At 36.1% G+C, this 25,790-nt stretch overlaps 1 protein-coding gene across 10 annotated transcripts in view; it reads left to right on the top strand.

Moving 5' to 3' along the window:
• The window catches only part of CCSER2 (coiled-coil serine rich protein 2), a 74,880-nt gene extending 50,345 nt beyond the window's left edge, over positions 1 to 24,535 (top strand). For 6 of the 10 annotated variants that reach the window (XM_042787880.1, XM_042787892.1, XM_033004272.2 and 3 more), the window contains 3 exons: positions 639 to 725; positions 2,079 to 2,177; positions 19,320 to 24,535. In XM_042787880.1, the coding sequence (XP_042643814.1) occupies positions 639 to 725; positions 2,079 to 2,177; positions 19,320 to 20,138 (1,005 nt within the window). In that variant the 3' untranslated portion in view covers positions 20,139 to 24,535. Of the gene's footprint in view, positions 1 to 638; positions 726 to 2,078; positions 2,178 to 10,855; positions 10,941 to 15,510; positions 15,551 to 19,319 lie in introns of all 10 variants that reach the window. The other 4 variants (XM_033004277.2, XM_033004275.2, XM_033004276.2 and 1 more) reach the window with 3 other exon arrangements.
• Positions 24,536 to 25,790: the final 1,255 nt, after the last annotated feature.

Here is a 25,790-nt window from a genome sequence, read left to right as displayed (position 1 = left end):
TATAATGGCCCAATTATAGACTACATTAAAATTATCTTGTGATGAAAAATTAAGAAATTTACTCTTGCCTATTTACCAAATCTTTAGTTTCTGAACTTCACATCATTATTTTAAGTATTCAGTTTTAAATAGGATGTATTCAAACTACTTGTGCCTTTTGCATTCAATGTATGTAGTTATGTTTCTTTCTAGATGGTTATTTTCTTGTTTCTATCTTTTTATGTTAATGATTTTTAAATAGCAATTCACTTAACCTTTAAGCTTCAGTACTTTCTGTTGTTGGATAGAGAGGAGTGTAGGTAGTGTTTGTTGACTAGGGATGTTAATCTACATGATGTCAGTCACTTGTACAATAGATGAATTGCTGCATCAAAAATGCAGCTGATTTATTGACATATATTGAAAATTTAATGGGTCAGCTCAACTCAGCCTCTTAAAGAGACTTCTAGTCAAACTTCTTCATTCTTCAGATTGTATGCCTGCAGCCATCACACCATGCAAATAAGACGAGGAAAGCATGTGCTAATGTTACTGCCAGTTCTCCATGAACATCTGATGTAATACGTGTCTATAGACATGTTGATTTAGGTTGTGTAGCACTTACAGAAAACCTCGTATTGCCCACTGTTCTATTGCAGATGGATGATCTGCTGAATGAGATCAGGCAGCTTAAAGATGAGCTGAAGAAAAAGGATGAAACAATCAACCAATTAGAGCATCAACTTGTAAGTATAATGCTAAATGTTTAACAAAATACCAAATGTGCACTACAGAGTGTAACTTCAATAGGTAATTCTTATGAAGGCTTTGAGAGTTAGACATCTAATTTTTTTTCTGACACTTCCATTAAAACAAAGGTAGATTTGGGTTCTGTTTAGACCCACCAAACTCATGGGTCTGTAAAGATTCAGTTAGCAGACTCATTCTACATGTGTTTGTAGCTATACACCTGGGATCTTTAATTCTGTAGGTCAGTCATGGTTTGTATGTGTGGAACTAACCAAGGATGTTTACACGATTGTTAAATATATTTCATTTCAAAAACAAAAACTTTGAACGTAAAATTCTAGATGCTGTTCAGAAATCACAGTGAGCAAAGATAAAGCACTTTATGGTCAAAGTATTTTAAAAATTAACAAATATTGGGCCTATCCTTCTGCCTGAAGTTCATTTTGTTGGTTTTTTTATTTCCCTCCCTTTCCTTTCCCCTACTGTCTATTATTATTAAAGATTTCCACCATAGATTTTTAAGCTGAGCAAGGTAATATTCAAAGTTGATTCTTTTTTTAAAAAACAAAACAAAGCATGATGAATAGTAAGATTAAATTAAATAAAAGTTTTGGGGGTACTTCCATCATAAATCAGGCTCAGGCAGGCACATAAATCCTTAAGCAAAAGTAACGCAGACCTTTCTGATCTTGTTCTAAATTAACTCTGGATTTTGCCATGCGTATCTCTGCATTTGATTCTGGTGAATCTACTTCCACCTGCTCTGTCAATTCTTGTAAAATAGACCCACGTTTTCGAGCCATAGCAAGATCTTAAAGGTTGGGTAGCTGAGATGCCGAGAGTTGCACACCACATTTATTTATCATGGATGGAGACGGTCTTCTGTGACTGTAAATCTCTAATTAAATGTTTAGCATGTGCTTTTGTATATATGTGCACTGAAACTGATCTATGGCCTTCATTCTCTCCCTGTCTAGCAGGTGGTGATTCCCTCTAAAACAAAAATGAAAAGTTGAGATTTATCTTTCTGCTCTGCTGCTTAAACAACAGAATTGCAGATGACAGTATACCAAAAAAAAATGTCTTGTATTCTGCAATAAGTGTTGATTTTTTTTCAGTATGCTTAGTCTCATCCTTACCATCAGCTTCAAAGATTTCTTCAAGGAAATCTCTTCTTCCCTGCTAGGTCATATACCGAATTACTGTAGTAACTGAAAAATAGGTTTTACAGTTTAAATATATTGTGCTGTACTGTTAAGTGAACACTGGGTCTTGACTGTGTTTTTCAAGAGGCTTAGTTGTTTTCTAACAAATTCTCCTTCCATTTTCTCTTTTTGGGGGCGCTTAAGGCCACTAGATGTAACTGCCAGAAAGACAGTCAAAAATCTACAGGGACAACGTGCGCATATGCTGATAAATTTACGCAAACCTCCTGGAGGAGGAGTTCTGTGAGTAAAATGTGCCATTCCTTCTCAGTTAGGCTTTCTGCATTCCATTCCCCAGTTCTATTACTTTTGCTGTCACACAAGTTGGCCTGGCCTTAAGAGGTTCTATGCTCTATGTGAGAGTGGTATCCTTCCTGCTGTGCATACCTTGCGTTCTTTTGCAACCTTTTATTTAAACATTTATTACAAACATTTCTTTCAAAATAAGCGATTAAAATTTGGAAGTCTCCTCTTAAAATAGTCACCATTTGCGCTATTTAAGTTGCGGTCAGTCCAAGCTGTATATCTAATCATACCTAAGATATTTTCCTATAACCTGATGTTAAAGGCATAGTTATCTGGATTTGGTTATTTTCGTGGTTAAAGTTTCATTGCTGGTATTCTCACATTTGCTGAGGAAAAGCAACAGTGTATTTTAAGTTTCAGTCCATAAGTGTAAATACAAAAGTTAATATTTATAAAAAAATTATTTACTTTTATTTTTATCATTGATTTGAATAACTTGACTCAATCAAAAAATTGGGTGAAAATCACTTTGACAAAGGACATCTTCATTCACATATGTTATTGCATGGATCACATTTTATTCCACTATATAAAACTTACATTTTTCATGGAACAATAATAGAATACGTAAGATGGGGAGGAGGAACATATTTAATATAATATGCTAATAAGAAATTACCTTTGAATGATAAACAATCCTTTTGTCAGACATCAGCGAATAGTCTTTGGATCTTGAAGCTACTGTTTTAGCTAGAGAATCCTAAGAGATTTCTTTGAAAGGTTAAAAATGGGTTAGATTTTTTGTTTCTTTGTTTTTACTCTCCCTTGAGTTATTTGATGTAAGACTGTAGTAAAGGTAAATCACCTCTGCTATCCTTCTCAAATTACTTTTTTCAGAGAATCACAGAATGGTTTGGGTTGGAAGGGACCTTAAAGACCATCCAGTTCCAGCCCCCCTGCCCCGGGCAGGGACACCTTCCACTAGACCAGGCTGCTCAAAGCCCCGTCCAACCTGGCCTTGCCTTTTAAATATATAGTGCTAGGATAGAAATACCACCATTCTGTATGTTCACCAGTTGCTGGCAAACAGCTCTATCCTGTTGAGACCATGCTTCTCAACCATCTTCTGTCTGGTAAGAACCCAATGTCAAAAGATCATAACGTTTATTAGCTCCCAGTTTGCTTTGACACCTCTATTCCAGAAGATGTGTGTGCAATGTCTTTATTTATTCCATGTTTCTCTTTTCCTGTTTTTTGAAGCTTTTGAGCTCTTGTATTGTTTCTTTTTCCCAAGTTTTAATTTCATATGTGACGTTCATTTGATATTTTTCTGTGTTGATACTGTTACTATGTTAGTGGCTATTGTTGTTTCCACGTTCCTTTCTTTCTGATCTCATTTTCTACATAGATTCAGAAACAGATTATTAACCACTGAAAGTTAGTTGCTAATACAGAAGCTTTAGTTGGAGCAAGTGTGGCATTAATTGATAAGACAAAGGTATTGGAGAAGATGGGGAATATGAGTTACCTCAGGTAAAGGGTGTCATTTAGCCCAATTGTCTGGTTTTGTCAGGTTGGTCAGTATGTTTCTTTTAAGTTATTTGGTGGTTTTGTTCAAAAAGATACCTTTTTGTCATGAGGAGGGTCAGGTTAAGGGAGTGTATATTATTCAAAAAAAAAAAGCCAACAACAAAAAAACACCAAACAAACAAAAGCCAAAAAAACCCAAACAAACAAACAAAAAACCAAACCAAAACAAAACCAAAAAACAAACAAAAAAAAAAAAAAAAAAAACAAACCCACCACTGCTATGGTTGGATATATGTGTGGATACATGTGTACATATGTGTGGATACATGTGTACATATGTGTGATACATGTACATATATGTGTAGGCATATGATCATTAGATGCATATTACAACACCTCAGTATTTTTATCTCCATGTAAAATTTCTCATGAAAGTGATAAAGCATTTAGGAAAATCAGTGAAGTATTGACAAGTTTTCAAAAAACACTGCTTTTTAGGAGCTTTTATTTATAAATGATAGCTGAAAAGTTTTGGGCAGAATGTGTGGGGTTTGGGGTCTTTTTGTGTTTTCTCATTTGCATATTTAAGTTACAGACTTTCTGTAAACAAACAGAAATTGCTAGGAGCTCCTTAATATGTGGCATTATTTAAAGGAGGACAATAGTCTTGTAGCCAAGTTTCAGTTCTAGTGATCAGACTTCAGCTTTCTGGTTTATTAGTTCCTCTGCTAACATGCATTTGTATGCTTCCTTGCATAGCTTAATGGAAGTATAAATGTAGGAAAAACCTTGGCATGAAATAATTGTTCATCTGGAGCCCAATGACATAAAATATCACTTACAATAGAAAGTAGAGATAATTGGCTCTATTTTCTTGAGGTAGGAATACAAAAAATGAAAACAGCAGGAGTCACACAAATAAAATATACTCTTACAAAAAAAAAAAAATTGTTTTGCTTTATTAACATTCTTGTTCAGTTTAATATAATGATCTTGAACTGAGTGTGCAGGCTGGGAAGAATCAGGTTTATTGGTCCTAAATGTGGTGTGAGTCATGAAGTGTAGTTAATGTTTATGAAATCATGAAGTTTTTATATAGACTACATATTTAAAAACAGAATTATAACTGAAGTCTTGGCAATGAGAGAATAGCTTGTTAGAGGCATACAAGCTTTTTTTCTTCTTTAAGCTTGGTAATAGTTATCAAAGTTGATGAATATTTGGCTATTTCATTTTTTTCTTATAAGTGTTGACCTGCCAGTCACTTCAGATGATGGTGAATATCAGGAAGTTAATTTAGCTGGTTATTACAACTTTCAAGATTATTCTGACAGTTTACGAATGATAGCAGAACTGATACTATGTGGTGATTGTTGAAGCATAAATAACAGTCTAGGAACACACAGTAATTTACTGTTTCAAGAAATACTTTAAATGCTTACAGAAACACGTTTAACAAGCACCGTTAATGTAGTGTTTTGTAAGAAATAGATGCTAGAATAAACTGGGAAACAGTAAGGGTGGAAATTAGCTATTAAAATATTTCAGTTAGGACTTTAAGACAGTATGAATCGCAACAATTTATTGCAGTTCTACTGTCCATTTGAAATAGCAAATATTTATGGTCCCTTCCTGCTTTTCCCAGCAAATAGACAACTGAGTATCATTAAGCATACTCTTTCTAAAAAGTCATGTTTTACTGTGTTTGTTTCTTTATTAGTAGATATTTCTAGAAAATGGCCCATCCTAATGTGATTATAAACTTGTCTGGGGTTATTTTCTTTAGGGACCACAGTATTTGAAAATACTTCTAGGGTTTTTTTCTATTTAAAGGTAAATATGTACACAAACAAAAGCTTTAAAATTTTAGGTTAATCTTTGGAACTTAATACTCATTTAATAAAACCAAGTGGCTGAAAGTCAATGTTTTGAAAATTGGGCCTATTAAGAATTAATAGGTAGCTACCTATTTCCTAGCTACTGTGTCTGTTACATGGTATTTCCTGTAAGTAGTGTCCTGACAGTATGCTCAAAACTTAGGTAATTTCTGACTGTTCATATAGACAATGATAACTTAGAGGGAAATATTATTAAAAAACAACCGACCAACCAAACAAAACAATAACAAAAAAAAATTAAAACAAAACCTGGAAGAAGGTATTGAACATAAAATTACCTGAAGAAATTTATGTTGATGGTCCAAGTCAACAAAGAAGGTGAGCATCCGTTGCCACAGTTGTCTCACAGGCTTTGCAGCATTGTTTCTGCAATACTACATACTGACATTATTTTTAAGATTTTGAGGGTAAAGAGGTTAGATGTCAAGTTTATGTTGACAAATTATTTGGCATCTCAGACTGGAAAGGTTGGTTGTACATGCGGAGGAGTAAAAGACGAGCAAGCAAACTCCAAAGCCGTGAATTTAGTTGAAGATGTCTGTAAAAGATGCTGATCCCTGAGGTCCAGTTCTTTAGGATGACATAACTTCTAGTTCATAGGTGCTTTCCTATGCCCTGCAACAGTAGATAGCGAACAGTAAAAGCTGATTTTTATTTTTCTCCTTGGTATCAGAGCAGTACACAATGATGAGAATAAGCTTTGCTTCCTAAATGTGTATACAAGTTCACTTTTGTCTCAGGTAAAATGACAAAAAAAGCCCTCAGTTTGCATGGGAGCTTGTACATTCTTGTTTGCTACATCTCTTCTCTACTTCTGCACTGAAATATTCTTTGACTTCCATTTGAGTATTGTTCCAGTTTGACATTCCAAAGCCTTCAACATCAATTGTTTTGATGAACCTTTATAATACTTAGGCTGTCTTTGTATGCTCTTTCCTTTTTTTTTTTTTTTTTTTTTATAAAATCCTTCCACCGTAGCCTTTAAGTTTCCTCTGTGCTTTGACTCTGCAACTATGAATTTAAACTTCCAGGTTTTGAAGCCTAGTCACTATATTAGTGTTTATCTTCACATTCAGCCTAGGTTTCTCTTGTTGTCCAGTATTCTGCTGTTTGCTTGCTGATCCATTGTAACGTACATTCTTGGTCAGACAGAACCATAGCTGGACTGGATAGTCATGTTGTGTATCTGTTTCTTGTGCTTTTACAGTGGCAGTGCATAACTGTTGCGTAACTAGGTGCGTAACTAGGTCCTTTAAACCTTTCACAGGCAATTATTGTTAATGTAGTGTAAACCAGCACATAAGACTGCTTTGATTGGTTTTGTTGGGTTTTTTGGTTTGGTGTTTTGGTTTTTTGTTTTTTGTTTTTTTTTTTTTACCTGAATACTTTCAAAAGGACTATTGCATGTTAGAACTGCTCATTCATAATCTCTTTCTGGATGCTAGGCTAACAAGAAGAGACTGCTGCAAAGACATCTTGTTTGCAATGATACTTGAAGGATGTCATTCTAGGTTTGTTCGTGATCTGGAACTCTGAATTTGTATGAGATAACTAGCAATACTAGGTGAGACACAGCAAAAGTCTTCTCTTTGAAGTGCTCGAAGGCTCCAGCTGTATGGATAAAAATGGATCTTTCCTGCATTTGTGTTACTGCAGCAGAAAAGATTTTTTTAAAGTAGTAGCAGTTTTGAATATTGGTGTATCCTTGGGAAAAGAGCTGGGATATTTGGCTGTTGGCCTGAAATTACTGTGCAGCAATAGCTTAGAAATATTTCTCTTGTCCTTTTATGGCAGATGTGATTGCTTTTGTTCATGTGATTTCTTACTCTAAGGTTGAGGTCTCTTCATAGCAATGGGAAACTCTGGCCTTAATATCTTCATAGTAGTCGTTAATAAAAAACTCAAATCAAGCAGGTTTTCCAGTGCAGTTAGGGCCAGAACTTCCTAAAGCATTCAGCAGCAGTTGTTCGATTCATCGGGATCTCTGACGAACATTCATCGCTTGGTTCTGATTTGTAGGCTGCTTTATTTCGGCTGATCTTACTTTTTCCATTCCTGAGTCTCTTGTTTCTCCTTGTGTTTAAATTCTGAATCACTTCTCTCTTGGGATGCTTTTGCTATTTCACAATTCCAATATTGGGGAAATGAGAGGAATGAGATTTAAGTTTAGTGGCTGGATGCACATAACAGCTTGGGGGAGGAACTGTTCTGACTGCAGTCTAACATTAAAGTGCAAGTGGAAGAACTTGCATCAAACTAGGCTTCAGAACCCAGAAGAATGTCATCAGATGTTTTTTGTGTGTTTTTTTTTTTTATAGAAGCTGAGATAAGTCATGTTCTCATCTTTCAATTCTAGCATTGCTTGCTTATGAGTTTTATAGACTATTTAATACTCAAGCATAAATCATGATTCAGGTTTTTCTTTTTCCCTGTATTTAGGGGGAAACTGCCACATTTTCTGTGTTTTTAATATGTACCATAATCTGAGCAGATGTGCTTATTAGTGTGTGTTTCTCTTTTCCTGTTCTTTGGATTTCTTGGGAACCTCAGCACACATTTGAGTAATAGAAGGGGATGGATGTGAGTTATTTAAAGGAGAAGGCTTTGTAAATCTGCTGGAGTTTTATATAATACTATTAAAAGAAAAGTCATCTTTACATAAGCCAGGCTTATTTGCAGGTACTTATCTCTTAATGTGCTGTATCTACAGGATCACTACAAAGTATAATCTGTAAAATCAGTGTAAGTCATAACACCCATCGTAATAAATTCCCAAAGCTCTATTTCCTGGTCCTTGGTTGAATTCATCTTGATTTTACTTACCTTACTTGATGTACAATTAAACAATGCTTGTTACGATTTTTCTACAAATAAGAAATCTGGTATTTATTTGAGGTCTGTCTGTACAAATCAGTATAAACTCTGAAGACTCCTGCCAGAGGAAGAGCTAGTTTTTCTGCTTCTCAGATTATAGGATATTCTCCAGCATTTGGGAGAAGGGGACTGAGCTGTGCCTAGACAGCTGTTCAGTTTAGTGGGCAAAACAGTGAAGGAAGTGACTTGCACTTTCATTTACTTTTCCAGTCAGAGTAATGATTAAATACTGTGAAGAATTGTTGAGAAGACTGTACTTAGTGCTGCGCTTTGAAGTGCTAATATGGATGCTTAAAACTTACTGTAATGTATCAAGACATCTAAATATTTCTTTGCTTTTACACTGGTATCATAATTGTTATGTAGCTCAGCTGTCTTGTGCTTGTCTTAATCTCTCTTTTTAGAGAGAGGAAGGGAGAGGATTTAAAATTTTCACCTCCTTTCTGAATTTAATGCATGAAAATTTTCAAAGAAGTCTGGAAAAAGCCAATTGCTGACTCGAAGTCTTTGCAAGATGAGACCTATGCCTGATCATACTGTGCTTTTTACTAACTGGAAATTCAGTTACAATTAGAGAATGGAAAGACGACGTTGTTAGTGTTGTTATTGTTCTACCACCTTGATGCAATTTAGGATGAAATTTGAACAAGCCTGAAAAATGAAGTGTTCTTTTGTACAGCGCTGTGAAAATCTGAAGCTTTTATTAATGTCTCATCAACCATTGATTGATTAGTCTTGTTCCCAGGAATATTTCTGTATTTAATACCTACTCAGCTGATGCAGTGTATTACATTATTTTGTCATATTGCTTGACTGAAGCTAGTAATGTTGTGCTTTCATGTAGCAGTCTAAAAATTGTGTTGACACTAATGGTTACTGATGGAGGACTGTAGGAACATGTTAGGTAATCAATATCTCTATCTAGAGGTAATCAGATTAAAGAACTTGTTTCATTTTTTCCTTGGGTTTTGTTCCAGTAATTGTTTTATCTCAGCTTCTGAAGAAGAATCAAGAAGTCTTGTCAGATATTTTTTTCTTTATTTTCTCTTCTAGTTTAAAAGTGTTCTGGATAGAAAATTCTAAGACTGGGTGAAATGCATGTGTTAATGTTCAGCAGTACTGAAACTTGGAATAGTGGTGAATAAAATCTAACTAGATTAAGTTAACTGGAGGGTCATGGAATTTTAAAAATGTTGCTAGGATAAATAAAAGCAGAATATTTCTTTATAGAAATAACGTAATGCTTAGTGTTCTTTTAAAAGGAGCATGGAAATAAAATACTACTTTATTGTTTGTCCAAGCCTGGCAGAATGATCTACAGCAAATGTTCCAGCAAAGAAGCTAGACAGGAGGGGCAAACTGTATTAATGTTTTCTATGATATAGATGTTTGTTCAGATATCTTATGCCTGCTGTCTGAAAAAATAGCTACAACTGGTCGCTGTTGGTATTTTCTAGTTACTGGGAGCCAGGAGGCAATGGCAGTCTTTATTGTTAGCACCAATATTCCAGAACTCATAAAAGCAGAAGTTTTCAGCTGCTAAATGATGAAGGAATTATAAAGACTTAAACCTGTCTTGCTGAAATAGGAAATCAAGATTGTGATTTAAGAGGGCAGTTCCAGCTTGGATAGATTTCTTTTAAAGGTAAGGGTATGGAGAAAATTATAGGCTGCATAAAATTATTTTTTTCTTGTTTTGAGAGTGCAGCAACTAGAGTCTGTCACTTCTGTGGTGATCTGAAATATCAGACAGGCAAACCCTGCATGGCATTGATGTGCACAGTTCTCTGATCCGGTAATGGAATACGCAAGCTCCAAGAGCAAAGTGCAAGGAAAACAGTTATATCACCTCTCCTCTTACACATTCAGTAACACTATCAAAATATGAGTGGACTCTAAAGCATCAGGATTTGCTAGAAAATCTGTTGCTATGCATTAGAAGTTCTTTGTTGTAAACCAAAGCTGACTGGTTTTCTACTAGATTAGTATTCAGCAACTTACTGCTTGGTGAGGCATTTTAAAAACATTTTTGAAAGCTGTAAAAATACAATTTTTAGCCTGTATTTTTAACATTAAAAGCTCAGTTTCTATGCTTTTCCCTTAAAAACATCTTTAACAGAAATGTGTGCAAGTATATTGAATAAAGACGGAGGTATTTCATAAGATTTCTGACCAGTGTAGGGCATCATAATGTGGTTTTTCCTCTCTGCTTTAGCAGCATGTAGCGTTTACTTTTACGAAGTAGAACAACTGGGAAACATAATGATACCTTTCTGGGGGAAAAAAAAAAAAGAATGGTGTGGCTTTTTGGTGTCTTGTTTTTCCCTGTTCTCTTTTTTTATTATACTTCTCCCCCTCTCTCTTTCTGCACAGGGTGGGTATTCTGCTCCTTCCTTCTCTCCCTGGCAGGGCTCATTCCAGGGCATCCCTCGGACTGTTCCACCGCACCGCAGACAGAGTGAGTCTGTACCTCTCACTCATCTCCCTCACTGTGTTCCAGTAGAAGCTTCCCCTTTTGCACGCACTGTTCATCTCGTAGTAGCCTCCTTTCTCAGGCAGATTTACAGGCATACACAATAGTCTGTGGCTAACCAAAATGCTTCCTTCAGCCAGTGTATAAGCAGCTACAACTTACAGCTTTATAACAGTTATTAAACGCTGATTTACTTCAGCTGTTCTTCAGGCAAACCTGAGCAGGCCCTTGTTTCCAGTCTTCACATAATTCTTGCTTGCTGCATTTTCCCTTTTTTTCATGGCTGTAATATACTATCCTGTTTGTGTTCTGTTTGCTCATAAGTCTGCACGTGTGCATATGTGGATGTATTTGCATAAATATGTTGTGGATGTACGTAAAAGTGTTGGTGAGAAAGTGTTGTTTTCATTGCCTCTCATGAGAAGTTTTCTTAACTTTTCAGAAGGGCTTCCCTGAAACTAATTTTTTTTTTTCCATCTTGGTATTTGTTATAAAAATGCTTCTAATACATTGAAGTGGCTGTTGCGAAACTTGCATGATTTATTAACATTCCTTATGTGCTAGCTACAGTGTGGGCTGATATAAGATGCATTTGTTCTCTTGGCTTGGATCTGCAAAACAAAAGACAATTGCTGATTTTAAAACTGTATGCTTACGTAGACATAGAGAAATGGTAAGTCTTATTTTGTGCTTTGGTATTGCAATATAAACAGATAATTGTTCAAAGAAATATAACTGGTTGATAAAGCTAAAGTTATATTTTTTAAATGTGCTGTAATTTGAGAATTACAGTGTGTTTGACTGTCTAGCGAAGCCCAAGAGTGTATTTGGACAAAACATAAAGGAAAAAGTAAAATTATGGAAACCAAGATTTCCAGGGCCAGTGGATATCTGAAGAGTAAGCTGCACCTTGGAAAACTAAACTTACGTATATTTCAGATTGCAATAATCCTAAATTATATCAAGTACAAGAAAAAAATACCTTGTATTTTGTAAACTGTGTTTCAAATACTCTCTTGATGTTTCTGTGACAATGTTCATTTAAATGACTCATCAGGAATGCACAGCCTGTTTCATGGGCTTCTCTCTATGCAATGGAGGGATGTGCTTCATTTTTCTGTGGTGTTTGCTGTGGGGACTCTGTGTGTGTGTGTGCGTAATGAACATAGAACCCTTAAAGCTGATCATCACATCTCCTGTTTCTGGGTAGAGGGCCAGCAGTAGCACAGCCTGGCTAATTTGCTGTCCTGTCAGCAGAGACTCTGAGTTTAAAAAGATAGGTTTAGACTTGAGAAGCATATAAATGTCATGGCTTTGGGGCTTACTGGTTGGAGAGTCAGGGGTGTCTGAGCTGCCAGATGTGTGGCTCTGGTGTCACGTCGTTCATAGTGACTGCTTAGCTGAAGAAGAAAACTTTGCTAAGCTCTTAAAAGTTCTCTGAGCCCTCACCTCATTCCTCCACTAACGGCAGCAGCTTCTTATTCAGGGATGCCGCAGCAAACTTCCATTTCTAAAGCAGGTTGGATTTTCTAGTATACATCTTATACATTAAAATTCTATCAATTACTAGTAAAGGAAATAAAGCAGATGAAAACTTGCCCTTGACTAATTTACCTAAACTATAATTTACATTTTGCTGAAGAAAATAAATGTTACCTATAACTGAGTGTTCCTAGCTCTTTAAGTCTTAGGTTTGATCAAAAGATAAATACTGGGAATAAAAATACAGTATCAATTAGGAGGTTTCTTGGACATTTTCAGTCTTGCAAAATCAGTGATTTCTCACTCTGTGAAGAGTCCCGTAAAGTAGAACATTACTGGAATTATCACTAGCATCCTTCTTTTCCCACGTTACCTCTTCCCTTGGTTCAGTGGTTTCCAGTCTGCTGGTTTTTGAGCTAGTATGGAATGCCAAATATGGGGTTTCCAGGCAAGTGGTGAGCTGGGTATTACCACAGAGAATAAGAAATCAGCCTTAAAGTGAATGTTTGCAATAATACAGAGAAGTTGATGGGAGCATGAAGTCGTCTCAGTTTTTGGCTGCTTTCTGTCTGGAGGTCTTGGAATTCAAGCATTTTTTTCTTTAACTTCTGGATCCTGAACCTAAAATATCATCTGCGCTTGTGAATACTGCAGGTTTCTTCACTATGTTGTTGATACCTGATAGATACATAGATCACTGACAAGCACTGTAGATTATGAGGGTATAAATCTGTAAACTGTTCATATTTAGTTTATATAATGTGATATAATTTTACTGCTGCTGTACAAGATGGGTAATATATCCCTGCTATTACAATACTATCATATGCTTACACTTCTTCTCTATTACCACTGGCTACAGTGCTAGCATACCTGCTGCTTAACTTGCTCAATGAATTTACCACATCACTGCACTTTGTTAACACACTTTAGGAGCTGACGTATGTTTTGCACTTTTAATGAGAATTAATTTTTAATACTTTCACATTTCTTAACTTCATGTTGTTTCAACAGCCTTGGAAACAGTTCTGCATTTCGTATTTCATAAACACCTTCATAAGAGTACACGAATTTGTCATTTTAGGAACAAATGTATATGGTTTTTATTCCTATAACTCCCATATGTGTCTTGAACTCAACTCTTGTGTAACAGTCGCTTACTCTGTTTTTTGGCTAGAGGATAAAATTGGATGACATAGCAAACTTTCTTTGATACAATGTAAAGCTTTTGCATTTCTGTTCTGGAGATTTAATGATGTAGCACTAGAAACACATTATTTAGAATACACATTCTCAATTAACTAATTATGAACTCTTGTTGTATTACAAGAATATTGTACTACTTTCTTGAGGCCCCTAGCCCCAAGTCCTTCTGCACACAGAAATGCTGATGAAAACTGATTTGTCACTCAAGCATTGCAGTTGTTCACATCTCCACTTACTGTGCACTTTATGGAAAAAGTATTTAGACTTTTTGTATGTAAGCATTACAAATAAAGGTAATGTAAGCAATACTAGCAGTTGACACATACCTTTTTATCATCAGCAAGAAAGCTGCTGTATGCATATTGACTGTACATCAGGTTGAGGCTTTGATTTTTCATGCATTTTTTTAAACAAAGGTATGTTGCTTAATACTATTAATTGTTTCCAAATCTTCATTGACTGATTCAGGTTCTTTGTAGAGTGTACAAGTGTCAGTGTTAGCAAAACAAAGTTGCTTCAGAATATTATCTTGGAAGTTCTTTGACTCATGTTGAGAGTGACAAATTATTAAAAATGCCCTGGAATCATTACTTTTCTGTCCTTTGTAAGTAATTTTTTGTTCTAAGAAAGGAGTGTTCAGATATATGAAGCTTTCTTTTAAGAAAAACTCCATTCTTCCAAGTTGGGTAGCTGCAGATTGGACTTCAAGAAAAAAGTGTCTTGTACCTAAGTATATATTTAGAAACAAAACTTAATTTTACATGTGATGACATTTGTGTGTTTGTTGCACATACATCTGTATTTATGGATGAAATACCTGCCTTGATGTAGTTACATATTACTTTCAGTAATTTTTCTTTGAGAAAGACAGGCTTGCTTTCTTTAAGTTGGGGTTTCTATACAGACTGTGAAGAAAAAGAATAATGCTGTGCCGCATTACTGATTATTTTACTACCCTCGTGCTGTGGTGAATGGTGATTTTTTTAGAAAAAATGAGGGTGCTCTTGTATCATTATTTGAAGTCATACTACATAGTGTGGAATCCTATTTTACAGCGTTGAAATACGGGTATAATATAGCTAGCTAAAAGGCAGGGGGGATAAAAAAAAATCCAAAATGAGGGTATTGGCCAGTGCTAAAGATTTAATGTGTGAAATTGTGAGGTTTTCCAGAGGTAGAAAATGAGAGGTTTCCAGTATAGCGTTTCATCAAGGCTGTCTTCAGATGAAGGCCTGTGAAATGACAGCTTATTCGCTGCCAAGGCAGTGAGATAAGGCATGTCAAACCTGATCAGAAAATTGAAAACTTAGGTAGCAGGGTTTGTGCCCCTTCATCCCCATCCCTATCCCTCCTCCAAAAAGAAACCCTGTTAGTTTGGAGTCGCTTCCAGCTCAAGCAAGTTGCTAGAAAGATGGGTTATGAAACAATATGGGCAACACGGCCAAAATATGCAATGCAGTGTATCTTATGACATTGTTGTTCATTGTTAGATATCTAACATGTATATGCATGGATGCAAATATTTTTGATGTATACAGTTGTAATCATACACACAAATTCTAGTTACAGCTCTAAACAGCATTTGAAGTGTAAGAGATTAAATGTGTTAAAAGACTTCAAGTTATAAGAGCAAAGGTATTCTGTGCAGGTCTTGCTATAAATCTTTGTACTGCATTACTTAAACACTATTGCTACCATTGTTTCTGGAAGGTGGATTATAAACCAATGGGGGATAATGTAATTGCAATTTAAATGGTGAAAAGTTGCAGTTCTGTCACGGCAAATGCTCATTGTTTTGTCTTGGTCCTCTGACATCATTGTCCTTGTCTTTTTCTTGTCTCTGCTTTCCCATTATGCCATTGGCAAGGAGTTGAGAAGTTAGTCCATTACTTCTGTGATAAAGCGTGGTACAGTACAACTTCAGATTTCTTCCCATCTCCTCCTCATGCATTTTCACTGTTGTTTTGGGTTGGGTTTTTTTTTTCCCCCTATGCATGGTGCATGTCTATCGGAGATGTGCATGCAGTTCTCTGATTTCTCATTGCTTCACTTTCCTCGTTTCTCAAAATACTGCAGGGAGAATATGCCTTCATTTCGTTCTACAGGGGTATTATATAGGGAATCGAGATGGGGATTGAGGTTAGAGAGAGAAAATAACCAAAGCAAAACTGAAGGGAGTTTTAAAGTAGTGATCTTGCAGTGAATATCACTGTCATGACCACACTGATTTAACTTCTTTATCAGCATAACATACTTGTCTCAGTTTTCCCATACAAAGCTAATACAATCTCAGTGGTTCAATAACTATGTAGTTCTGGTAACCCTCTTTGTGGATATGTTGTCATTTTTCTCTGGATGATATAACAGCCAGTTTTACTTGAGAGAATTAAGAGAAAAATCTCTTAAGCTAATGTGGTAGGGACTATAATTTAGTGATGTTTTTTGGTGCATCAATACATACAGGACTGAAGCTCTTGCTGGTACAGAAAAGCCTGTTTCTTTGTTGTGCAAAAAGGAGCATGTGCACATAGCGTTTTGCTTAGTGTACTTTCGATTTGGGGAGAACTAATTTTCTTCAGTTACATTGTACTCAAAATGTTTTAGAGCCCAACTTTACATTTTAGGAGCATCCCAAAGGAATGCAGGTTTTTGTCCACCTGAATATTTTCTTTATGGGACAAAAGTAGAAGTCTGGTTAGCATGATAATCTATACCAAGTCACAGTCTGTCCCACCCTGAAATATTCTCAAAAGTGCACTTAAAGCAATGCAGAGGACAAACTTTTTTTAAAGACTTCCATGAAATAAAATACTGTGCCTAGAGGATAGAATGCTTCTTTCTTTCTATTCCCCCCTCCTTGTGTTGGAATTCATCAAGTACTAGTCCTTCTCCTAGTTGGGTTTTTTTGACTAACAACATGGTCATAATTTATTAAGAATTTCCTAATAAAAGGAAAACCTGTGTATGAGGCAAAAATGTCAGCTGTGGATGATGATAATGCAGTTTTCGGTGTTAGATACCTTGTGAACTGCTACTTGCATATTTTGGAAGTGGTGTTTTTCTGCTTTCAGTGTCATCTTGAATGTTAAAGCATATTGCAATTTGAATATATAACAATCTATAATTGGACAAAGTTTGACTAACTTGAGATACGAAATTAGTATTTAAAACATCTTAGCAAAGATGATACCAGCGCTTTATTGTCCCCATAATTCTGAGCACGTAGCTGTTTTCTACCTTTGAATTGCTACCTTTCTGGATATTGAGATGCTTAAACTTCTTTAGGTTATGAAGGATAATGAGGAAAACATGTATCTAACTATTGGTATGTGTAAAAATGCAAAATTTTCCAAGTAGAAAAGCTCTCATATTACCTAGATTTTGTCAAAAGAACTGCAGGTAGCATTATCAAAAGGTTGCTGCTTTGCTGTATTTCAGATGTTTCTGTGTTTAACTCAACTTTCCATACAAATTTAGTTTCTCCTGTAGCTTAGAAATTTTTAATTTTGCTGATTAGTGTAACTACGATTATTCGATATAAAGTTAGGATTTGTAATGCTTTGATATTTATCTGCATTTTTGAAGACTGGCATTTAGGAGCCCTTTCTAGGGTTATTTTTACATATTAGAATTTGACACAATTCTGTTTGCTATAAATGTACAAATTTTTGACTTCAAGTAGGATTAGAAAACTTCAGTTATTTGTTGAGGTATTTGTGTGGGAATCGGGAATATGTTGCTTTGGTTTCTGCACTCATTTTTAGCAGTTTTGTTTTTGCAGGTGAGGTCTCAGATCAATTTTGGCTAACATCTGACTGTTAGCTTCTAAGCTGGAAGAATAATGAGTTCTGTAACCCACTACATAAACACTGAAAAATGACAAAAATATCTGGAGGATTCAGGGTTTTTAAGCTATAACTCTCTTAATAGACTGAATTATTAATTGTGTTGAGTATTTTCTTCCTGTAGGGTAGCTTGATAAAGAAGGATTCACAAAGTTACGCTAGTTTTGGTCATGTAAGGAATAATGTTTTGATACTCATTTGACACCATTTTGAAGGCTTTTTTTTTGTTTGGGTTTTTTTTTTTTCTTCCTTCTCCCTCTTTCCAAAACAATCTTAGTCAGACTGCTCAATGTATCACCTGCCTATCACTTGATGATGTCACTAGTCCAGCTTAGATCTTGCCTTTGCTTACAGGTAGAACTGGTATATTTCTCATTTAGATTGAGAAACCTTGATATTTCTCTCATTGCCATTATTTTTTTTTTTTCAATTCATGAGGAATTTTGAGGATACAGTTTTTGGTGGTAATCCTGCCAGGGGAAAAAAATTGGAAAATTTAAAGAATCTCTAGATGTGCTATTGTCCTAGAAATGTAACAGGACTTGGCATGCACAGCTATCATTACATTCTTCCTACTGTCTCTAAGAAGAGTGAAGACCACCAGAAAAATCAAATAATTGGCTTTCTCATTTAGAAGTAATTCAAGGGAGTGACTGAAGTGACATTTTTAGTCAAATCTCTTAAAGAGAAACATTACTTCTTTTTTACAGGGGCTATATTTCATTATTAAATAAATATTATAAGCCTGTTCACTGTGTACATGCAACCTATCAGCTGGTAAGAATTCAAGCAGTTTAGGGATAAGACGAGCTTGTAGTTCAGTTCCCCTCTGTGATAAAGAAAATGAGAAAAATCATCCAAACCTGAAACTGCCTAAAACTATGGTTTAAGTTTTAATAGGTTTTGGGGTTTGCCATGAATTGCAGAATTTTTAATAATTCTTCTGAGATCTGTATACAAGTTGCAGGTCTAGGATGTGTTTGTGAAGCTAGTGCACAGATTAATCTTTAAAGTCTTTTTACAGGGAAGAGCAAAGAGAAAATAAAAATGACCCAGAAGATGTACTGTCAATTCTGTTGTTTGATAGATGTCTGATCAGATTGTACCTTCTGTTAAAATCTAAATCTTCATTAAGTTATCTTTATCCCTTGGTTAACAGTGTAGTAGTATATATCTCTAGCTTCCCATGTAGTCTGTTCTACTGCCTTGTTGAAGATTGTTTCTTTATCAGCCCATCTGAGATCTGTTCAAGATAAAACAATTACCTAAGTCTAATCAGTAGCCGAAATACAACATACCTCTATCAAATTTTCTGACCTCAGTAAGGCAAGGAAAATGCACTGTAAATTCATGTGGTCCATTAAACTCCTTCCCTGCCTGTACAGTATAGAACATTGATGAAAGGTTTGGGATAGTTAACTTGAGTATGCAGTGAGTAGAAATCAAAAGATGGTCTGGTAGCCATTGCGTTTGTTCATTAAGCACTTCAGTCCGAATTGATCAGTACTTCTGTGCCATTCTTAAGCTGTCCTGCAGATTTAGGTGCAACCATCAACCATGCTTTTCTCATGGTTCTTTAAGGTAATCAGTTTCTTTATTGTCTTTATGTTGTTGTGTATTTCAGTGCTGGTATAATTTTTTTCCACCTAAGTTACAAGTCACATTTGTACCTGTCCCATGAACCATCCTGTTTTGCTGAAGTCAAAGTTTTGATTTTAAAAAACCAGATATACAGCCCTTATCAAGCATCCAGTCAGCGCACGTTCGATTCAGAATGTTATCTGGTCTTTTCTTTGCCTAATATATTATTGTATTCTTTTCTCTTCGACAGCCTCAAGTACTACAGCCTTCCAGCAGCCTTCCCAATTCCACAGACCTCGCCCAGGGAAAATTAATAAAAATGCCACATATCGAGGCCCACAGTGAATATCCTAAACATGGTCTGCATGAAAGTAGCAATCAGAATCAAAATGCTGCAAATGTCTCTCTCACAAATAGCCTGAATGATGTAAACTCTTTAACGAGCATACAGTTAAACGTAAAAGATGAGAACGCATCATATTTGGAATATTTGAAAAAGAAAAATACTGAAGATCCTGGAGAGGTGACTAGGAATAAAGAAGGTACACTATCGTCTCGTTCCTGTTGTCAGACCTCTACACAAGCTGATGCTAGAGAGGTGCAGACTGAATTAGCTATGAAGAGTCAACCCTCATTCACAAACCAGGCTTCTCAGCCAAAGACTTTAAGAATCGCAAAGCCCCCAAATGCTTTAGTGCCTCCTACAATGGCCGTTCTCGCACGATCTGCAAATCATTCCGCTGCTTCCAAGGAACGTGAGCTTCTACCATTAAGTAGTTCGACTCAGCTACAGCCAACATCTGGTCAGGATAACCTGAAGGGTAAACAGAGTCAGAAGGTGTCTAAACTTCGCCCACCAACTATGTCCTTTGTTAAATCTAAGCAAATGAGCAGTCAAAAATCCACACCTGTATCTCCAGAGCCTCAAAACACCTGTGTGAAGACTAACATCCCAAAGCCACTGGTACAGAGAAAAGAAAATGTGCAAACTCAGAATGCTGGTTCGCATTCTGGGGATAGTTTGCCCTCTAGTCGGCTTTCTCGCCTCCCTAAGCCAAAGACACATTGAGAACGTACCTACATCTCATTGAATGATGCCATACATTAAACTACTTGCTGTGTTTTTACTGCCTTTGAGGCTACTTTATCTATAGCCTGCAAATCCTGAGTGAATACTGAAAATAGCATCTTTCTTTAGTGTTTGCAAACTCCATCCTGTTACGAGCTGTGCAGCTTCTCTTGAGAGTGTTTTATTATATTGTAGGTCCGTATTAAAAATTGTGTTGCCCAGTGATCTTGGTAATTAAGCAAATACTGAAGTCTGTGGTGACCATGACTCCAAGAATGCTGCAGTATGTATTTCAGGATGGCAGAAATCATTTCTTACCTCTGTTGGAGTTATTAGACAATGAAATTACTATTCAGTTTAACTTCTTGGTTCTGAGTGCTGGTCAGGTTAGAGTGGTAGAAAATTAGGCTTACTAGCAAATGTTTTATTGGCCATAGTTCTGACTCTGTATTCCAGAGGCCTATGCAAAAATCCTTGTATTTATCATTATCTCAAGACTTGACATATTTAATGTTATTTAATCTGATGGGTTGGGTTGGGTGGGTTGGGTTGTTTTGTTTTGCTGTAATCTGAAGTTGCTCTGTTCTTTATTTATCCCATTTTCACTGTTCACAGACGATAAGCAGATTTCACAGGGTGAAATGAATCTTCTCTCTTAAACATCGTCATTTGTTAAAAGACTGTGGTATATTTTTATTGTGTTGAATAGACACATTACTGGGTAGATTCTTGAAATGCATTGCTAAGGAAACTTGTGCAAAACCTGCCAATACAGGCTCTTATGAATTGGTGAGTAGGGAGCCTCTGGGAATAAGGGGTCTGTAACACCGAAGTCAAGGTTCCACAACATATGTTTTAATTAATATTTTAAAACTTTTATTGTACTACTTATATTTATTGATTTCTGTTTAATATTGAAAGACTCTGAAGTACCTGACTTGAAATTTTGCACAAACTTTGCCATATGTGTAAGGATTTGAAACTATTTTATAGAATAAAACTTGTTTTAAGAAAGGAACTATTAAAAAAAAAAAAAGCCCACTTACTTGCTTTGAGCAATCCTATTATATCCTAATCCAGAGCTGGTACTCTTGAGAGTTTTTCAGAGAAGTTTATTTTGGGTTTGGATTTTTTTGTAAATTTTTTTTTTTTTTTTGTAATTTCTAAAGTAGTGCATGATAACTGGGAAGGAGCTTTTTGGGGAAATAAAGCAAAAAACCATTTTCCTGCTCTCTAGGAGAAGTATATTTTCTGAAAGTGGTCTGGAAATATATGCACTTCATGGTCTAACTGTGGGAACATGACACACGTGCTGTGAGCTAAATATATGCATATCCAGTGAAGCTTTCCAGAAACATGATGTTCTGCCCCAACTCCAGTTCTTCCCATCTTTCCCATCACTGTCTCTTGGAAGTTTCTGATCATTTTTTTTTTTTTTTTTTTTTTTTTTTTCCTGTTCTTGAATTGGTTTTAAAATCAGCAGCAGAAGGCTATTAACAGTAACTTTGCTCAAAATCTTTTCTGGAACAGCACATCATGTTAGTAAAATGAAACATAGTAATAGTTTGTTCTAGGCTTTGGCTATAGGACATTGACATATTACAGTATTTTCTTTGAGAGGATTAAATTGAATGGTTATAGGCATTTCATAAGTTCAGTAATTAACTTCTGTATTATAAGCCCTTTAACTAGAGGTATCCTGATGGATACCTTCGTTGGATGGGAGGATATAATCATCTCACCTGAATTTCTCAGTACATAATGAAGATCCAAGAAAGTTCTTGGGATTTGTCACACTAAATTCTTTTAACTGACAACAAAGTGGAAAAATAAAAAGCTTGGGGGGAAAATGGGTAGGAGGAAGTTTCTATTTCAGAACTGCTTATATCAATCTGAAATAAGAGACCTGCAGGACTTCCTGTTAACTGAGGCAAAGACAATGTAAGCAAGAAGTAACAAGGGTAACATTAATTGTTACAGTTGATATAGGATCAAAATAACTACATTTCAGGATTGCTGTAACAATTACTCTCCAGGAAAAAATCTTTCTTTCCTTGAAAAGCGTTGAATTAGATGGCCTTCAGTGTAAGCATTTACTTTTGATAAGAAAATAAAGCGGACTTTATATTCCTAAAAACTAGCTCCTGGCAGCTAACTGTGTTTCTCAGGAGTTTAAAAACTGCTGAGGGAACGATCAGATTCATGGTTCATTTTCTGGTCCATATAGATTTCTATGGAAGGTGGGTTTTAAGTTTACCTTCCTTGAATAGAAGCTGATTTTGTTTGTAGTTGTATATGATATTGTGTAAAAAGATGATTTTCGCTTAGTACTATTGACAGAGATGTTTCACCACAAGTTCTTTCGCTTCTTATTCTGGAGGTATGACCAGCCTGATTTAGTGATGTTAATGTTTTTATGTTTACATATAAAAGTATTGGTATGTATCTGTCTGCACCTTTACTGAAAACCAAGGAACGAAGCAAAGAGATGATCAGGGTTTTAATTCAAAAACATAATTCTTAACTATTTTTTTTCCAAAAGAACAAAAGTATATTTATCCTGTGGTTTTTTTTTTTCTGTGTTAAAGGAGCATAAATAGATTATATTCTTCGTTATAGCATTTCCCCATTTTTTTCTGACAGATTAGTGAGACACTGAGCTGGAGACAGCAGGATTTGATCACAGATGAGACAGATGCTAGCCTGAAATGAATTTGTATTCAGCAGCTAACCTCTCATCCCTCTCAAGACAACGACATATTTTGGCTCTTCAGACTTTACTGGGGAAGGCTCTGTTGCATGTTTAGTAAGGCCAGAGTACGAGCAAAGCCTGTCAGTAGATGGGCAACTGGAAGAGTAGTGAAGCAAAGTTTGGAGCTTCACTTCAGTGAAGGGCAGGGGTTAGGGGCAGATGGGGAAGAGGGTGCTGTGTAGAGCTTGTGAAATGGGATTAAGTAAGTATTTCCAGGTAACATATCTACCTTATGGAAGGTGCAGGTATATCATCAGTATTGGTGCAGATTATCCTAAACGCATAAATTAAAAGATTTGGTATCTTCAGGGGTTTTTTTTAGGTTTCTAAAACTGGTTTATTGCCATTTTTTTTTGTTTTGATTTCTCTTTCTTTTGTGCAATATTCACAAAAGTATTAAACTACTGTTCAGTATGTGTGTACAGAGGCAATTACGCATTTTAACAAGCGAATAAACACAAAAGAAAAAACAGAATTGCACTTTAAATGAGCTTTATTGCTTGGATTTGTGCCTAAAATAATCTAGATGCCTCCTGCTGCGTGTGGCTTTTGTTTGAAACTAACTTCCCTGCTAGTGTTGCCGTTCCCAAGGTATCTTCCCATCACTTTCACAGAATCGATATGCACTCTAGCATGTTTAAAAATATTCATATAGTGTACTGACTTTTTGTTGTGCAATGACTTTAATTTAACGGTGGAATTTTAACACTGATGATGCAGCCAGATTATTACCTTCCCCTTCCCTGAAGCTAGCACTTCCTACTGCCAGCCAAGGCCAGTGGCAGAAGTTCCCTAGGACTAGCGTAGCCTTTGAAGAATAATGTTCCCAGGATATCTCTTTGTTTGAGAAAAGAAGTGCAATATTATCTTTTAGACTTTCTCAAAATAATCACAAAGGCCCTGAAAATCCAAAACTGCACTGAATTTATAGTTCCAAAAAGTGGGTTCCTCAACTTTACATCTCCTAGCAGCGAGACTAGACGTAGTAACTAGACTGCATCATGGGTAAGCAAAATTCATTTCATCCTTGATCTAAATGCTGATTTGTTGTAATCATGCTAGAAAACTGAATACCATTTGCGTGATTTACTTTGTTTGCATGTCATGACCATATGCACATTCTGAAGTGTCATACTCGTGTAGGTTGCATGTTCTGGGGGGAACTATTTCTGGTTTTGCAGAGCACATAATCCTCTCAATATGGACATATATCTTGCCATACAAATAGAAATCCGTTCTTGAATTGGGCTTCTGTAGCTATTCCTTATCTCGTTATAGTGGCTTTTTCTGAGCAGAGTGGATTTGATACATGATCCTGGTGGTAGGTCTCAGTATGGTCATCTTACAACGATGCTATCAAGGACATTCAGTCACTATTGTGGTAAAGCTGCTCACTGCCTACTTAATTGTAAAAGCACCCCAATAAAAACAGTGTAATTCCAGTGTCAGTGAAATCTAAAATTCAGTACTAGCTAAAACAAGAGGTACCCTTACTACCTGCTGCTTTGTTTTTGTTTTTTAACCCAGGCCAGAGTAAATACTGTATATTGGAATTTGCTTGTAAAGTTGATTAAAAAAAACCTGTATGTAAAAATTCTTTTCTCAGTGTTGCTCTAGTGAATAAAAGTCATAATTCTAATAAGTACCTGTTTCTCCTGACTGTTCATTTGTATGTTTAAGTCATTGACTGTGCAGAATTGTAGGACTACAGACAGGAAATTGTGGGAAAGGGGGAGGCTATGCTTATGCTTACGGTGTTTTCTCATGGAACTGTCTTTCTCCAACAGACTTGCAGGCTCTTAGCGTGAGACTTTTTTTTTTTATTAAAAAAGAAAAGGAGGGGCGAAAAAAAGACATAGAAAAGCTAAACATTTTAATGCATTGTTTCCAGATGAACAAGGACTGATGTGGTTAGTTTTTGAGGGTATGCTATTTCACCTATAGTGCACAGTTGAGTATTTAATAGTCTTCTTATGTAATAAACTAGTTAAAATGATTACCAGAAGAGGTTACCTCGAGAAAGTAATTTACACACAGAAGTCCAAATCAATGTGATGTATAAGTGCATGTAATCTTTCATAAAAATCTCCAAATTTTATTTTGTCCATGGTTTGAACGGTTTCTTGAGAGAAATCTGCTCCACTAGTTGCATCTGACCTCTTTCAGTAGATGGAAGTTCAAGTTTGAAATTTCAATCAGAGTTTGGGAATTAGTAAAGGGAGAATCCTGTATTTTGAAGTAAGAATGTTTTAAAAATGGTGCAGGCAGACACTTGTAATCCTTAACCTAAGGTTTTGTTTTGAGCTTCAACATAATCTTTGAAGACCTCCCCAGGTTTTGGGGGTGGGAGGCACTCCTGCATACGGTTTCCAAGTTCAAACACAGGGTTTAGGTACCTTCTTCAACTGAGTCCCAAAAATGTAGTTACATGCTGTGGATCCTCCTGCCTTCTAGTTCTGCTGAATAAGTGTGCTCTTTGTTACTTGGTTGACAAGACTCAGTTACAGGGATGTCTAATCCTATCAGTGTGATCCTCAGATGTTAAGCAGCTGATGCGATTACAATGCAGTGTTCCTCCTAGAAGCTGTAATTCACAGCTTCCCTATCTTCCCTGCTTCTCCCATCCAGAGGCAAAGGCCTTGTGGCAGCGATGAGCGATGTTGTGCTGACTGGACTGGACTGGACCGAGAGCAATGGTCTCCTGACCCAGGGGCAGATCTGCTTTATTGTCATTGGGCAGAATGGTAATGTGAAGAGAAAGAGTCGGATGGTGAGAAATTTCTGACATTTCCTTTCTTTTGCAACCCAGAATCAACACCCTTGACACCTTCGCTTGTACAGAAATGGTTTATCTTTATAAACCTGTTTGAATACAGCTGAACCACAAGACTAGTTAATAT

This window comes from Tyto alba, unplaced genomic scaffold (genome assembly GCF_018691265.1).
Source record: "Tyto alba isolate M040663 unplaced genomic scaffold, T.alba_DEE_v4.0 Super-Scaffold_1, whole genome shotgun sequence".
Lineage (NCBI taxonomy): Eukaryota > Metazoa > Chordata > Aves > Strigiformes > Tytonidae > Tyto > Tyto alba.
This window is presented reverse-complemented; position numbering and strand designations above follow the sequence as displayed.